The sequence below is a fragment of the Marmota flaviventris genome, chromosome 5 (genome assembly GCF_047511675.1).
Source record: "Marmota flaviventris isolate mMarFla1 chromosome 5, mMarFla1.hap1, whole genome shotgun sequence".
NCBI lineage: Eukaryota > Metazoa > Chordata > Mammalia > Rodentia > Sciuridae > Marmota > Marmota flaviventris.
The window spans coordinates 2,107,727-2,121,372 of record NC_092502.1 but is presented as its reverse complement, the minus strand read 5'-3'; the positions used below and the strand labels follow the sequence as shown (position 1 = coordinate 2,121,372).

Here is a 13,646-nt window from a genome sequence, read left to right as displayed (position 1 = left end):
CACCCCCAGCCCCTGGCACCACAGACCTTCATCATATTCCGGAACACATAGCTGAAGGTGTCGGTGCGCGAGTCTCGTCGGGGCTTGCAGATCACCAGGTGGTTCCGGAACAGGAAGACGTGGCGATTGTGGCCCTTCCAAGGCATGCGGGCCCCTGGTGCGCCCTCCCACACAATGAAGTGGCCCTGGGGTGTGAGTAGATGCGGTTGGACTGTGGTTGCCTGGCCCATCCCTGGGCGCAGACCCCAGGGTCATCTATGAGCCCAGCACCCACCAAAGCCACACCCAACCACATGGCAGCAGACGCAAGTCCCCCCACCTGGCGGATGGGCTCCCCCAGGGCCTCCAGGGTGCCAGGGTAGTTCTCCATGAGGGACACGTGCAGCTTGTTCTCGGCACGCTGGGGCAGCGCCGACACGACTGCGTAGGCCTGCTCCAGAAGGGCGCAGTTCTGCCGGTTCCGGGCCTTGTTGCGGATCAGCTCCTGAGGCGGACCAAGGGTCAGGACCCAGACCGCTTCAGCCCCGAGGCCCGGCCTGGACATTCAGGGCTGGGGCAGGACAGGGCTGCCCACCTTGAGCAGAGCCTGGTACTTCTGCACCCGCTCCACCGGTTGCTCCAGGTAGTGCTGCAGTGGGGGTGGGGGTGGCTGCGAGGGGTCCCCAGCAGACAGCATCTCCTCAGCGCATTTCTGTAGGCACCACAGGGCGGGTTTCGGGCAAGAAGGCACAGCCCCAGTGAGGGCATCCTGACAGTATAGGACATCCCAGGGGTACTCTCACACCTGGCCCTGAACCTGGGTAATGGCTGTGTTACCATCTAGCTGGTGGCAAGCACAGGACTTGGGCAGTGAAGTGGCCAGCCCAGGAGCACAGAGCTACAAGGCTCAAGGGGCCCTGGGGACTGAGGGGAGAGATAAGGGAATATGAACTAAGGCCATGAGCACAGGATAAGGGCTAAGCCTCAGGGGACTTTCAGGTCAGTGAGTTTTCTGGTGGGAGTCAAGGCTAGCACTAGGCCTGGGAGCAGCCAGGGAGGGGCCCGGTGGCCAACGCCATGGAACCAGGCACGGGCACCTTGTAGAACTCCTGGACGGGCATGCTGACAACCACGGACTCTGCCTGCACACGGCCCACCAGGAACTCCAGGTACTTCTCAAAGGCTTCCTGGTTCTTGATGAAGCACATGGCCACATCATCATCTGTGTCACAGCGCTGCAGGTCCTGCAAGAAGCTGCCACAGAGAGGGACAGGGTCAGGGACAGGGTCAGGCACAGCTCACAGCCCAGTCCTGGGCCCTCTCCTTGAGAGGCTATGGTTCTTGCCCAGGAGTGGGTTCTGGGCCTGTGAGATTGAGTATACTAAGCTGGGTGCGCAGACACGTGGGCACGTACAGAAGTGCATGGGTATGTACACTTGCCCACGAGTGTGCAGATGTGTAGTATGTGTGCATGTGTACGTGGGTACATGCATGTGCATGTGTGTGGGTGCATGTGTGCATGCATGTGACTGTGCATGTATACACAAGTGTGCAGATGTGGCCATGCATGTGTGGCATGTGTGTATAGTATGTGTGCATGTGTTTACCTGAATGTGTGTGTGTGGATGTCCATATGGCACACACGTGCACTCAAATGCCTGTGTGAGTGTGCAAGAGTGCACATGCATAGAGATCAGCATGCGTGTGAGTGCATATATCTATGTGTATCCAGCATGTATGCATATTTTTTGTACAGGATTCACATATGTATGTGTGCACACATGTACACTATGTGCACATGCATATCAAGCACATGTGCATGCACATTTGAGGCTGGGTGCGTGAGCATATGTGGTGTGCACATGGGACTTCCTGTGTGCCCGTGTGCATTCATGTGCATGCACATGGGCCTGTGTTAGTGCTCATGGGTGGCAGGAATTCTGCAGCCTTCAATCCATATGGCGAGCATCTGTCACTGGGGCATCACACAAGTGGGATGTGCCCATGGGTAAATCGAGCTCCTACCCCAGCTGCTGCATGTCACCCTCCACGAGGCCTGACCCACAGCTGTGCATGCACCTCACATGCATGTGTGTGGCCTTGCCTACCTGCTGTGGAAGTGACTGATGTCCTGCACATTGCGAAAAATGACTGCTTTCTGGCTGGCTACGGCTGCTGGCGCTCGGGGAGCACGGTCCAGTTGCTGTATGTAGTGGCTTTGGAGGAACTGAAGCTCACCCACGAAGGTCTGCTCTGAGCTCAGCAGCTCCTGGATGACAGAGCTGGCAGAAGGGTGGCATCAGGGGGGCCCAGCAGCTGTCCTGCTCCCACTGTCCCTACTCTCCACATGGGGATTAGGGACACATGGAGAGCTTGCTCCCTCGCACTGCAGTTAAACGGGGTGCCTGTGATCAGAAGCCTGTCACCCAGCTTCAGAAAGGGTAGGTGGTAGAGCAAGGGTACCACCTCTTCCCCAAGAAGTCCTCCCGCATGAGACTCTGGGAGGGCACAGCTGCAGAAACCAGGGGCAGGACCGTGACCTAAGGAGGCTCACACAGCTTCAGCAAGCACAGGTCCCCCATGAAGAAGCAGGGCAGAACCCCAGCTGGCCCTTGAGGCCCAGCAGCCAGCTGTGGCTCCACCCTCAGCCCTCCCCAACACATACCTCAGCCTGGTCTTGTACTCATCCTCGGACACGGCCTCGGGGAATTCGGGGGCCTCACTGGGCCCCCACTCAGGAGACAGCTGTTGAGAGACAGGAGTTTGTCCCAGGGCACCAGTTTGTTCCACCTCCTCTGTGGCCACCGGGCTCCTGTCCCTTACTTCCAGGGTTCTCTGGCCAAGGGCCAGGATCCCAGGGCCTTGGCACCCTCCCCAGACTACCATACCTTGAGCCTCTTGTCCAGGTAGGCTGGTGACACCCAGCCTTGCCTGGAGGGGCTGGACTTGGTGGGCTTGGTGCGCACAAGCCAGCGCAGCGGGTGGGCTGAGTCCAAGACCTCCACATACTGGCCTTCCCGCAGTGTGATGGCGTCCTGCTCGGCCCCCAGGGGCAGGTAGTCGGCCGTGGCCACGTAGATATCAAAGATCTGATAAAGAGAAAGGGGCCTAAGTCCCGGGGCCAGAGGGGTGAGGCCTGCCAAGGCCCCCCATGGCCCCCCACCTCTGAGGAGGGAGAGGTTCTCCCAACCCCCTAAAACCCCCAAGAGCACAGAGGGGAGGGTGCTGAGTCCAGGGGCCGAGGAGGTACCCAGTCCGGGGCCACAGGGGAGGAGCCCCCAGGGTCACTCTGCACAGGTGCTGGCTCCTGCCCACGTGGATGGGCGCCTAGACTGTGGTTGCTCACAGCGCCTTGCTGCCCACTGCCCCCTGCAACCCAAGAGGTGGTGGGGCTCTGGAGACAGAGGCACACTCTCCACAGATGGCAGTGAGAGTGACATCAGAGGTAGTGCTCTGCAGGAACCCACGTGCAGAGACCCTGCCCTCTGCTCCAACCTCTGGTGTGCCTTGGTGTCTCTGGGGGTGACGCCCCTCCCTGGGTGGCACCCGGCCCTTGCAGCCCCACATTGTCTCTTCAGCAGGTTAGGCCCCAAGCCCTGCTCCCAAGGGTTCCAGCCCACTCACCTCTCCTCGGGAGTCCCCGTCCTCTGACTCCGAGGATGACTCCTGGACGCTGGAGGAGGGCCGCGACCGGCCATGCCGGGGGGAGGCGGACGGAGTCTTGGACTCCTCATCACTGTCACCTCCAGGCACCTGCAGCTTGGCTGGGCGAACACAAGGGTTGTGATGTCCCTGGAAGGCTGTCCCCCTACTGCCTACCACCAGCCAGTCTCCAGGGCTCCCAGGCACAGAGTCCTGGCCAGGCCCCATGCGAGGACACAGGGTCCCAGCCTCCCCTGGGGACCCTGGATGCCCATCCTGGCCCCCTCACCCTGTGTGATCTTGGCCGACACCATCTCAGTGATCTGGGAGGTGAGTTTCTGTAGGAATTCCTCTGTGCCCACCTCAGTGAGGGACAGGTGGCCGTGGGCCTCCTCAGCCACCAGGGCCTCCCCTGGAGGAGCAAACACAACACTGTGTGGTCATGCTTCCCCCAAAAGTTCACCGCAATTCCCCTAGGGGATGATGGTGAGCAGGAGACCAGGCCCTGGCAGGGAGACCATGAGGTGGTGCCAGCAGGAAGAGACCAGTGGGGTCAGCAGGATGCAGAGCCTGTGACCAGGGATGAGAATGAAGGGAACAAGTTTGAACAGAAGAGGCAGCAAGTGGCCAGAGAACGGCAAGCACAGCTAAGGGGCAGCAGGTGGCAGGCAGGGCTGCAGGCAGATGGTGAGGGAGCTGAGGACAGGGCTGGGCAGGATCCAGCCTGGCATCAGGCTTGAGGTGGGATTGGGGCCGTTGGGGCTGAGGTGACTTTGTGGCTCTTCTTAACATCTGAAACCCAAACCTCCACATAGCCCACTGGGCATGGGCCCCCTGACCACAGAGGTTAGAAACAGCTCTGACTACAACCAGAGCTGGGAGCTAGCCATGAGAGGGCAGGGACCTGCCCAGAACCCAGGCTGCTCAGGTTCAAAGGGCGGCCTCCCCTGCACCCAACCCAGGCATACCTTTCCTCTGCCCAGCAAGGCCGGTGAGACCAGCAGACTCTGACATCTGTGCTGAGATGGCTTGGGTGGTCCTGAGGGGAGGAGGGGTGTCCTGCAAGCCCAGCTTGGACCCCACCACTCTGCTCCCCATAGAGGGGGGCCTAGGGGCCAGGACACCACAATCAGGGGCTCCACACCAGAAGGGGTCCATAAAAACTTCATTTTATAGTGTGGAAAAGCTGCACAGGGAAGGGGTGACCACCCACAGGGCTACACCACCCTAGCCCACTGGGTAAGTCAGTCAGGGTGCCCACTTACCCCTGTAGGAAGGTAGAAATGAGAGCCTCCTTCATCTTCTCCTGCTCCTCCTCCTTGGGCACTGTCCAGAGAGCCAGGGGAGCTGTCAGGACCAGTCCTGCACTCCGACACCTTGAGTCCTGGGCTGTGACCTCTACCCAGGACATCTAGACCACCCTGGGGGCCCTGCCTGCACTGTCCCTAAGAAGCCCTGGCAAGGGTCTGTGCCTAAGCCCACCTCCCTGTCCATTCTCAGCGCTTGGTCACCCATGGGGTTGGGGGACAGGCCTGCCCTCCAAGCACCATCCTTCAGAGGGGCTGAACAGAGGGCTCTGGGCAGGGCCTGCAGACCATCTGTGCACCATCCGGGCAGGTCTGAGGTTCCAGGCCAAACTGGCCTGCACCACTGGGCCCAGACTGCTCTTGGGTTCTGCAGGAGAAGGATCACAGGTGGGTGAAGGCCATACATCCCAAGCTGGTCCCTCAGCACACCCAGGCTCCCTACTCACGGCCTGAGACTTGCAGGCTGGCAGAGCAGAGGGCCTGGCCAGCAGCGTTGGTGGCAATGCACGTGTAGGTGCCCTGGTGTTGCCGGCCCACATCTAGCAGGACCAGGCTGTGCTGCTGGGCAGAGCTGGCCATAGTGTAGCCTGGGGTGTTAGGGCCAATCCACAGCACGCCTCTCTCGGCCTCCTCTTTGAGCCAGTGTATGGTGGGGGCCGGGCATCCTGTGGGCAGGAGAGGGCTCAGTGGGTACACAGCCCCACTGGCTATGGGCCTCCAGAAGAGGGTGCTTGGCCTGAGTGATATGAGGGTTGGAGCAGGAGGCCATGCAGGGTGGCATGGGCGGCCTGTGGGAGGGTGACATGGGCGACCCATGGGAGGGTGGCATGGGGGCCCTGGGGGTGCTCTTTCTCTGGGGAGTGAGGATGCCCACCTTCCACCTTCACCGAGAACGTGATGCTGGAGCCCCTCTTCACTTTCTTGGGGGTGAACCTCTCCAGGATGCGGGGTGGCACCAATTGCTCACACACATCTGGGAGAGCAAGGACAGCCATGGGGACACCTGGCACCCCTCCTTCAGCTCCCACGTCCTGATGTCCTTGTTCTGGGAACCCCAGGTAGTTCTCTGTGGCCCCAGAGAGCCCTCTTCCTGCACCTCCACCACTACCAGGCCCAGGGCTGGTCCACTCTGGCCTCACGCCCACAATCCACCCAGTCTCTATCTGCCCACAGGGCCATCTCACCTGATGCTGACTTCTCTTCTGGTTCATCGGGGCCTGAAAAGTGCAGAGGGAGTCAGATGTGCAGCACGCATAGATTCCCCTGCTTCCCTACACATGGGAAGGTCCTGGTCCTACTGCCCAGTGGGGGGACCTGCGCATGGCCCCACCCATGGTCAAAGGTCCATTACCCTGCCTGAAACCTTGGCTGGGAGGCCAAGGAACTCACACTCCAGTGTACATCCGTGTGACATCCCCACCCTCCCTGTGCCCACTGGGAGTCTGGGGCCCCGCCTGGAACCACATGGGCACTGGGAGATGGCAGCTGGGGCTGCACCCTGAGAGGCAAGAGGAGGACCCAGCAATAGTCTCTCCGCAGGACCAGTGTGGGTGAAACTGGGAGTCAGCTCTCAGTGCTCAGAACGTTTGGGAAAATAAGGACACAGGAGTTTTCTTGTCAGAGCTGCCACTGGGGCTTTGTGCAGGTCTGCTGGGCCCAGTGTTCATCCGCTTCCCCCAAGAGCCTGCCCATCACTCAGGGCATCCAAGCCCCACTGGGCACCCGCTCCTGTGGGGCAATTCTGCCATCTGTGCCACTGTGCACAGGGGCAATGGGCTGGGCCCCGGCCTGATGGGGGCCTGGCATGCAGTACATGTGGCACTGCTCACTCCTTCAGGGCACACACCTCGGACCAGCAGCCGGGCAGATGAGTAGGCAGCACCAACAGCATTGCTGATATAGGCCGCATACTGGCCAGCATCCTCCCGGGTGACAGAGACGATCTCCAGGGTGTGCAGTGTCTTCTTGTCAGCCATGCGAATGTGGGCAGACGCAGACAGGGGCTGGCCGTCTTTGAACCAGTACAATCTGGGGACTGGGTAGCCTACCCCATGGAGGAGAGTGGTCAGCACAGGACCATTCTCAATGGTCACTATACTCTTTCGATGGGAGACAGACAAAGGCCCAGAAAAGAGGTTGCTCAGAGGCCAGCGAGCCTCTGGTATGGGGAATGGGGTGGCAGCCTCCTGTTGCCCAGCAGCAGGCACACATGACCTCCTGACCTCCACTGGTCAGGCCCTTCCCACGTGTGACCAACGGGAGACAGCTCCTGGCCTCCCTCCAGCTACGGTGCCCACTCCCCAGCACCTCACCTTTCACCTTGAGCTGAAATTTGGCCAGGCGTGTACCAGGGGTCACCTGGAGGTCCCTCAGCTCCTCCACCACCTGGGGCAGCTGCCCCTCATCTGATTCGGTTCCCTCTTGCTCCCGGCTGGCAAAAAAGACAAATAAGAGGGTAGCCATAAAGTGGAGCAGGCTGAGGGGCCAGGCGGGAGGGCCCACGGGGTGAAGATCAGAGGCGGATGGGTTTGAGGTTCCCTGTCTGCTGAGTGGAGGGGCAGAGGGACAGAAACGGCCAGGGTCTGACTGAAAGCTGCAGGCTTGGGACAGTCGATCTAAGCCACCCAGCCCAGATCACCACTTCCCGGGAGGCCCTGGGCTGCTGTCTGTGTGGCCCCACCTAGACAGGTATCCCTGGGCACTGAAGTAGGATGAGGTCTCCGTGGCGTCTGCGGCAGTGTCGTAGTCTGTGCTGGTCACTGGGGAGGAAAAGTGAGTGGAGGAGGCTCAGGACTCTGGGATTTCAGGGGGACGCGCCCTCCTGGGCCTGCCCACTCCTGCTGTTCCCAGCCTCATTCTTCCACACCCATAACTAACTGCAAGCCTCTTAGGCCCAGCACAAAATGTCATATGACCTGAGTCTCCAGGAACAGCAGACAGGGACAGTGGCAGAACCTTCTGGTTCCATCCCACCAGGGCACGAGAGGTTGGAGACACAAGCCTCAAAACCAAGAGAAAGAGACTTGGATTTCTGGCCAAGAAGGGGCAACAAGCTGGACTTCCGCCACTGTGGGCCAAGCAAGAGTCCCCAGAGTGCCCATGCTCCAGCAACTTCCCGTCCTTGAACCAGCGTCCTACCCCAGCAGGATGGTTGGGAGGTGTGGCCCTGGGCCTGGGGCCAGTGGGAGCTGAATGGCAGCTGCGCCTCAGCCAAGGACCCGAGATCCCTGGCCCTTCTTGCCACGTTCTCAGTGACATTCAGGTAAAATTGGGGGACTTTACAAGATTTCTTAGATAATAAAATGGAAGAAAATAGTCTTTTACAAATGGTGTTGAGCAAGAGTGAACTTGGAGCCTTACCTCACACTCACAAATTCCCTCCAAGGGAACCAAAGACCTCAACTTAAGAGCTACCACAAAGTTTCCAGAAGAAAGCACACATGTGGGTCTTTATGTCTCACATTCAGGCAGCACTTGCATAAGTGTGGCAAAGCCCAAGCAGGCAAGAAAGAGCAGAGACCCTAGCCTTCATCAGGCCAGACACGGTGCCCTCAAGAAAGGGAAAGACCGAGGTCATGCCTCTGATGCAGCCCGGAATCAGGAACACGTGAAGAGCTCTTTCAGCTCTGGAAGGAGACCAGCCATCAGCGCACACTATGCCACGGCTCCAAGCATGCCTGTGTGCAGGGGAACCTCCACCACGACCCCACACACACCAGCAGCAGCTCTGCGGCCAGGGCACCCGCCAGCTGCATGTCCTCTAGCCCAGCTCAGCTCTGACCCTGTTTGTCTGGGGCCAGGTCAGGCCCCAAGACAACCTGCTTCAGAGGCCAGTCAGAAGCCCAGGCTCCTCGCTGGGGTGGACCCAATGGCTATAAATCAGGACCCATGGCCTCCCTGGGGCAGGAGTAACCTGCCATGGCAGCTCACAGAAGCCAACCAAGGGTCCTGTTGCCTAGGCTGAAGGTGTCTTAAGGACACCTCAGGAGCAGCCAGATGTGAGATCATGTCGGGCAAGGTGTGGTGGGCACAGCCCCTGCCAGCACCTCTGTTTCCATCAGGCCGAAGTTCCCTGAGGCCCACAGCCTGGGCACCCTACTCCAGCCGTGTCACACGCCATCCCCAGTGGATGGGGTGGGGCCCTTTCCAGGCTTCCTGTCAAAGCTTGGTCTTCCTGGCCGGCCTGCCCACCAAGGCTACAGGGACCCTGCAAGAGTCACCTCATTAGAACAACAGAAACCCTCAACACCCAGGAGATCCCAGGCCCATGAGCACCATCAGGAATCCAAACAAAGAGCAAGTGTCCTGATACTCAGTGGCAGCAGCTACCCGCACGCCCAAGCGTCTCCTGAGGGCTCCTGCAACAATAGCCAGGGCTCCAGAGCAGCCCCAAGGCAATGGCTGAGCAGCTGGGCTCCCCTGGCTCCTCTTCCACACCTTCCTGGTCTCCCCAGCCTGGACGCCTTCGGCAGACACAAGAGACCTCCACCCTCCACCATTGGGCTCCCGGGGGGAACTGTGGCCTTGAGCTTGGCTCCAGGGAAGTCTCCACCAGCTTAAGACCTGAAGGCCCTAACTCCTGTCTGGTCTGAGACCAGAGCCCTGGATCACTCTTCCAGCCCTGCTCAGGAGACTCTCATCCCCACCCTGGTAACACAGACCCCCAGAGTGCACTCACGCTCCACTCGGAGCTCAGCCTTGGTGGAGGAGACGCCCACGCTGTTCTCTGCCAGACAGCGGTAGACGCCCATGTCTGCGGGCACCACAGCAGTGATGATGAGCTGGTGGCCACCCTGCTGGTCCTCATTGATCATGTAGTGATCATCCTCCTCCAGCAACTTCCCGTCCTTGAACCAGCGAACACTGGGCACAGGTTGGCCCGTCACCACGCAGTCGAAGCTCACGGGGTACCCATCCTGCACCTCCTGGTTCTGCAGCTCCGTCAGGAACACGGGGGCTAGAACAGCAGGTGGGGCATGCAGCATGTTAGCCTGGGCATGCCACTCACACCTGTGGCCACAGACACACCGATCACACCAGCTGGGTGGTCTGACATGCGTGAGCTGCCCGGCAACAGGCCATGTGGGAGCACCTGCAGACCTGACGTGACACAGACCCTGAAGCTTGCCTGCTAGGCTTAGCCCTCTCCCCAGCTCTCTAAAAGCCTCTCCTGCTGCCCAGGCCACCAGGAGGCAAGAGGGATGAAGCGCTAGACAGGGATGGGAAGAGCAGTAACTGCGGAAGGCTGAGGGCTGGTAGGGATCTGGGGTGTAGGAGAGCAACTTCTGGGCATGCCAGGGTAACTGATCCCAGCTACCTCCTGTCCCTGCAGAGATGCAGGCACAGTGGCGTGGCTGATAAGTAACTCAGTGGGTGAAATGGAAGTGGAGTGCCTTGTGGAAGTGGGTGCCTGTCCTATACGGGTTATATCTCCAAGACTCCTTGGGAAAAAATAAATAAAACTCTCCAGAAAGTAAGTATTCACTTTCCCATTTTGCCCACATGAAAGCCGAGGCTCTGATAGACTGTGTGGCTTCCCTAAGCGCACACAGCTAATAAGAGGCAGAGCTGAGATTCAAATTCAGCTCTGTTCAATGAGTCGGGACTTTTTACACCTCGGAGGCTGCACTTGCAGAGTGCTGGAGCCCAGGTAACCCCTGGACCTCTCAGCTGGTGCTGGCCACTGCTGGCCTCACTCCTCCTCTACCCCCTTGGACTCCAGCTCCCGACCCAACTCTGTGGAGCAGTTGGACTCACCGGCATCAGAAGTCAGCTGAGTGGACACTGGCTCCGGAGGTGCTGCAGGGGCAGGGGCCACCTTGCCAATGCGCATCTCCACCCCCCTGGGCCCCTGCTCCACCAGGCTGATCTCCACCCCGATGCCCATGGTGGTGAACATCTCTCGGAAGCAGGTGACTGCCCTGTGAGCTTCGGCCAGGGCCTCGAAACGGATGCAGACAAAATTCTCATCCTCGCGGTAGGTCTGCCAGTCCGCAGGCTGCTCTGGCTCCCCGGGACCCTCGTCAGCGCTGAGAAACAGCTCCTCGTCAGAAACCTCCGCTGGGCCTTTGGTGCGGAAGAGCCGGTGCAGACGCCGGGCAGCGCGGTGGAAGGCGTCGTCCAGCTCGCCCCCGGAGGAGCTCTCGGCCTCACTCTCGGTGCCACTGACCACCACACAGGCGCTGTGGCTCACACAGCCAAACTTGTTGCTCACCTGACAGGTGTAGCGACCAGTGTCGGCACGGCCCAGGCCAGTGACCAGAAGGGTGCACGTCCCATCCGCGAGCTGGTCGATGTGGTGGTGCCGCCCGTCAGTGAGCTCTACGCCGTCTTTCAGCCAGCATGCTCGCACATCAGCCTTGCTGGCTACCACACACTCCAGCCTCAGGGCATCCCCCACCTGGGCCTCAGTGTCCCCAAATGTGTGGGAGAATACGGGTCCTTCCTGCTGCTTCATCTCCTTCCGGACCTTGTAGCCCTTAAAGGCAGCCTGAATCTTCACTGCTGCCTTGTCCATGGAGGGGTCGCCCAGATCCTCAGCACTCAGACCGATCGGTGGTGGGTGCACCTGGGCTGGGTGCTCCTGCTTCTTCTGTGGTTCCACAGAGGAGGGTGCTGGGGCCCTGGCCTGTGGGCACAGAGCACAGTATCACAGTGAGACCGGGGCCCCGAGGCCAGACACATAAGACCAGGGCCCAGCACTGATCTCCGGACGGCTATCCATTCTGCCTCTCAGGCCCTGGCAACTGTGCCAGCCTCATGGAGTATGAGGTACCTGCTGGCTCTTGTTGCTATCACAAAGCAAGCCCAACTCCCTGAAATCACTCTATACAGTCCCCAGTGGGGACTGATGGGTAACGAGGAACACCAGAGAGACTGGCCCCAGCTTTATAGGAAAAGGATTTAGCAGTAGATGGATGATGCACGGGTGGAGAAATCTGTGGAAGGAGGGACAAGCACGTGGGTGGTAGTGGCAAGGGTAAAACACTGGGCCTCCCCTTGCAAGCCAAGCAGAGGCTCACCTTGCTGACCAGGGGTGAGACCCCAGGCCGCCCAGCCTTCTTGAGGTAAGTAACCAGGGAAGGTGTGCCTGCCCGGGACTCGTCGTCAGAGCTGGTGTGCGAGAGGTCAGCCTCTCCAGTGCGTGCCAGCTCATCAGCTGTGGAGTAGCCCTCAGAGAGGTCAGGGGCCACCTCCTCCACCTCCTGCCGTAGGTGATGCACGCGGCCATCCTCCTCTGGAAGCTCACTGATGGAGTCCAGCGTGGGTTCACGGCTCATGCGACGCTTCCTGGCCAGGGCCTCCCACAGCAGGTGCAGGTCACCCTCCTGGGCTGCCTCAGGGGGCAGGCTGGGCTGTGTGGGAGCCTCGTCCCCAGAGCCAGGGGTCAGCACCACTGAGGAGAGCAGGAGGGTATCACCGGAGCTTTGACCCCAAGCCCATCACTGGACCTCTGTTCCCCACTTGGCACCTGGTTTTACCAGGTCTAGAAGCACCGAGCCTCAGTCTTCCCTCCCTATGTCAGTTCACCTCCTGCATAGACAATGTGGTGACCAGAACAGAAAATGGCTCTGCACAGTGAGCCTGGGCCTAGAATCACAGGCCCACACTGCAGGGGTGGGACACATGCACAGGGAATGCACCTGGATCAGGCTCAGAGGTGGGGCACTGACAGCCTCCAGGGAGAAAGTGATGGGGAGGGACAGGCCACCTCCTTCCACATTCAAGGTTTCCCAGCCCAAAACCTAGTACTCACCCTGGAAGGTGGCAGCCTCCATGGAGGCCAGGGCGTGGGCAGGGCCACAGCGGTACTCGCCCTGGTCTTCTGCCCTGAAGCCCTTGATCACCAGTGTCTGCTGCCGACCCCGGGAAAGGACCTCAAAGTGCCCACTGGGTTGGATGCACTCCGTCCCCTTGTGCCAGACAACCTCGCCGGCCTCAGCTGCCACCTCCACCTCCAGACAGACATCCTCTCCGGCCACCACCTGCCGGCTCACAGGGGTAGGGGGCGGGGGAGGTACAGGCTCCACTGGTTCTGCTGGGGAACAGTGTCCACGGAGGACAGGCCACATCAGGTGTGGGGGCATTCCAGGGTCCAGACCTCACCCTGCCAACTCTTCCCTCCACTTTGGAGAAGCTGGCCATTATCCAGGACCAAGATGGCTACTCACCCAGCCTGACCATCTGGGGCAGGTGCACAGGCTCCCCAGCACCTGCAGGGCCCACAGCAGCCACTCGGAAACGGTAGGTCTCCCCAGGAGTCAGTCCATCCACCACACACTCAGGCCCAGGCACTAGCTCGTGGCACAAACGCCACTGGCCCTTGGACCCCTCCTTCATCTCTACCCGATAGCCACACAGACCCCCTCCACCATCGCTTGTGGGAGCCACCCAGGACAGCGTCACGGAGTGGCCACTGCGACCCACCACTTCGGCATCCTCTGGGGGATCAGGGAGGCCTGCAGAGAAGAAGAGTAGGTCAGTGTATTCACTGGGACTTGCGGGCCCCCTCCAGCAACCCCTGAGGTCCGGTTTGGACACAGTGTAGGCACTGGGCAGATCACCTCCCTGAGCCCTGGTAGCAAGGGATGCTGATACGTTTCTCTACCATCGTGAGACCATACCCAGAGCCCACTCTGAGTGGGGGGCCAGTGAGAGCCCCCAGCACGTATGGATTGGCAACCTTGCTCCTCCTGCCCACCCCTCCAGGGCCCAGCT

At 60.2% G+C, this 13,646-nt stretch overlaps 1 protein-coding gene across 1 annotated transcript in view; it reads right to left on the bottom strand.

Moving 5' to 3' along the window:
- The window catches only part of Obscn (obscurin, cytoskeletal calmodulin and titin-interacting RhoGEF), a 128,710-nt gene that overhangs the window by 33,542 nt on the left and 81,522 nt on the right, over window positions 1–13,646 (bottom strand). Inside the window, 22 exon segments of the mRNA XM_071611901.1 lie at window positions 27–185; window positions 320–484; window positions 575–691; window positions 1,077–1,233; window positions 2,088–2,261; window positions 2,645–2,724; window positions 2,868–3,068; window positions 3,604–3,743; window positions 3,911–4,033; window positions 4,590–4,660; window positions 4,887–4,947; window positions 5,375–5,593; window positions 5,803–5,901; window positions 6,113–6,145; window positions 6,775–6,972; window positions 7,241–7,359; window positions 7,609–7,687; window positions 9,607–9,885; window positions 10,686–11,556; window positions 11,951–12,324; window positions 12,685–12,966; window positions 13,100–13,387. Of these exon segments, the coding sequence (XP_071468002.1) occupies window positions 27–185; window positions 320–484; window positions 575–691; window positions 1,077–1,233; window positions 2,088–2,261; window positions 2,645–2,724; window positions 2,868–3,068; window positions 3,604–3,743; window positions 3,911–4,033; window positions 4,590–4,660; window positions 4,887–4,947; window positions 5,375–5,593; window positions 5,803–5,901; window positions 6,113–6,145; window positions 6,775–6,972; window positions 7,241–7,359; window positions 7,609–7,687; window positions 9,607–9,885; window positions 10,686–11,556; window positions 11,951–12,324; window positions 12,685–12,966; window positions 13,100–13,387 (4,289 nt within the window).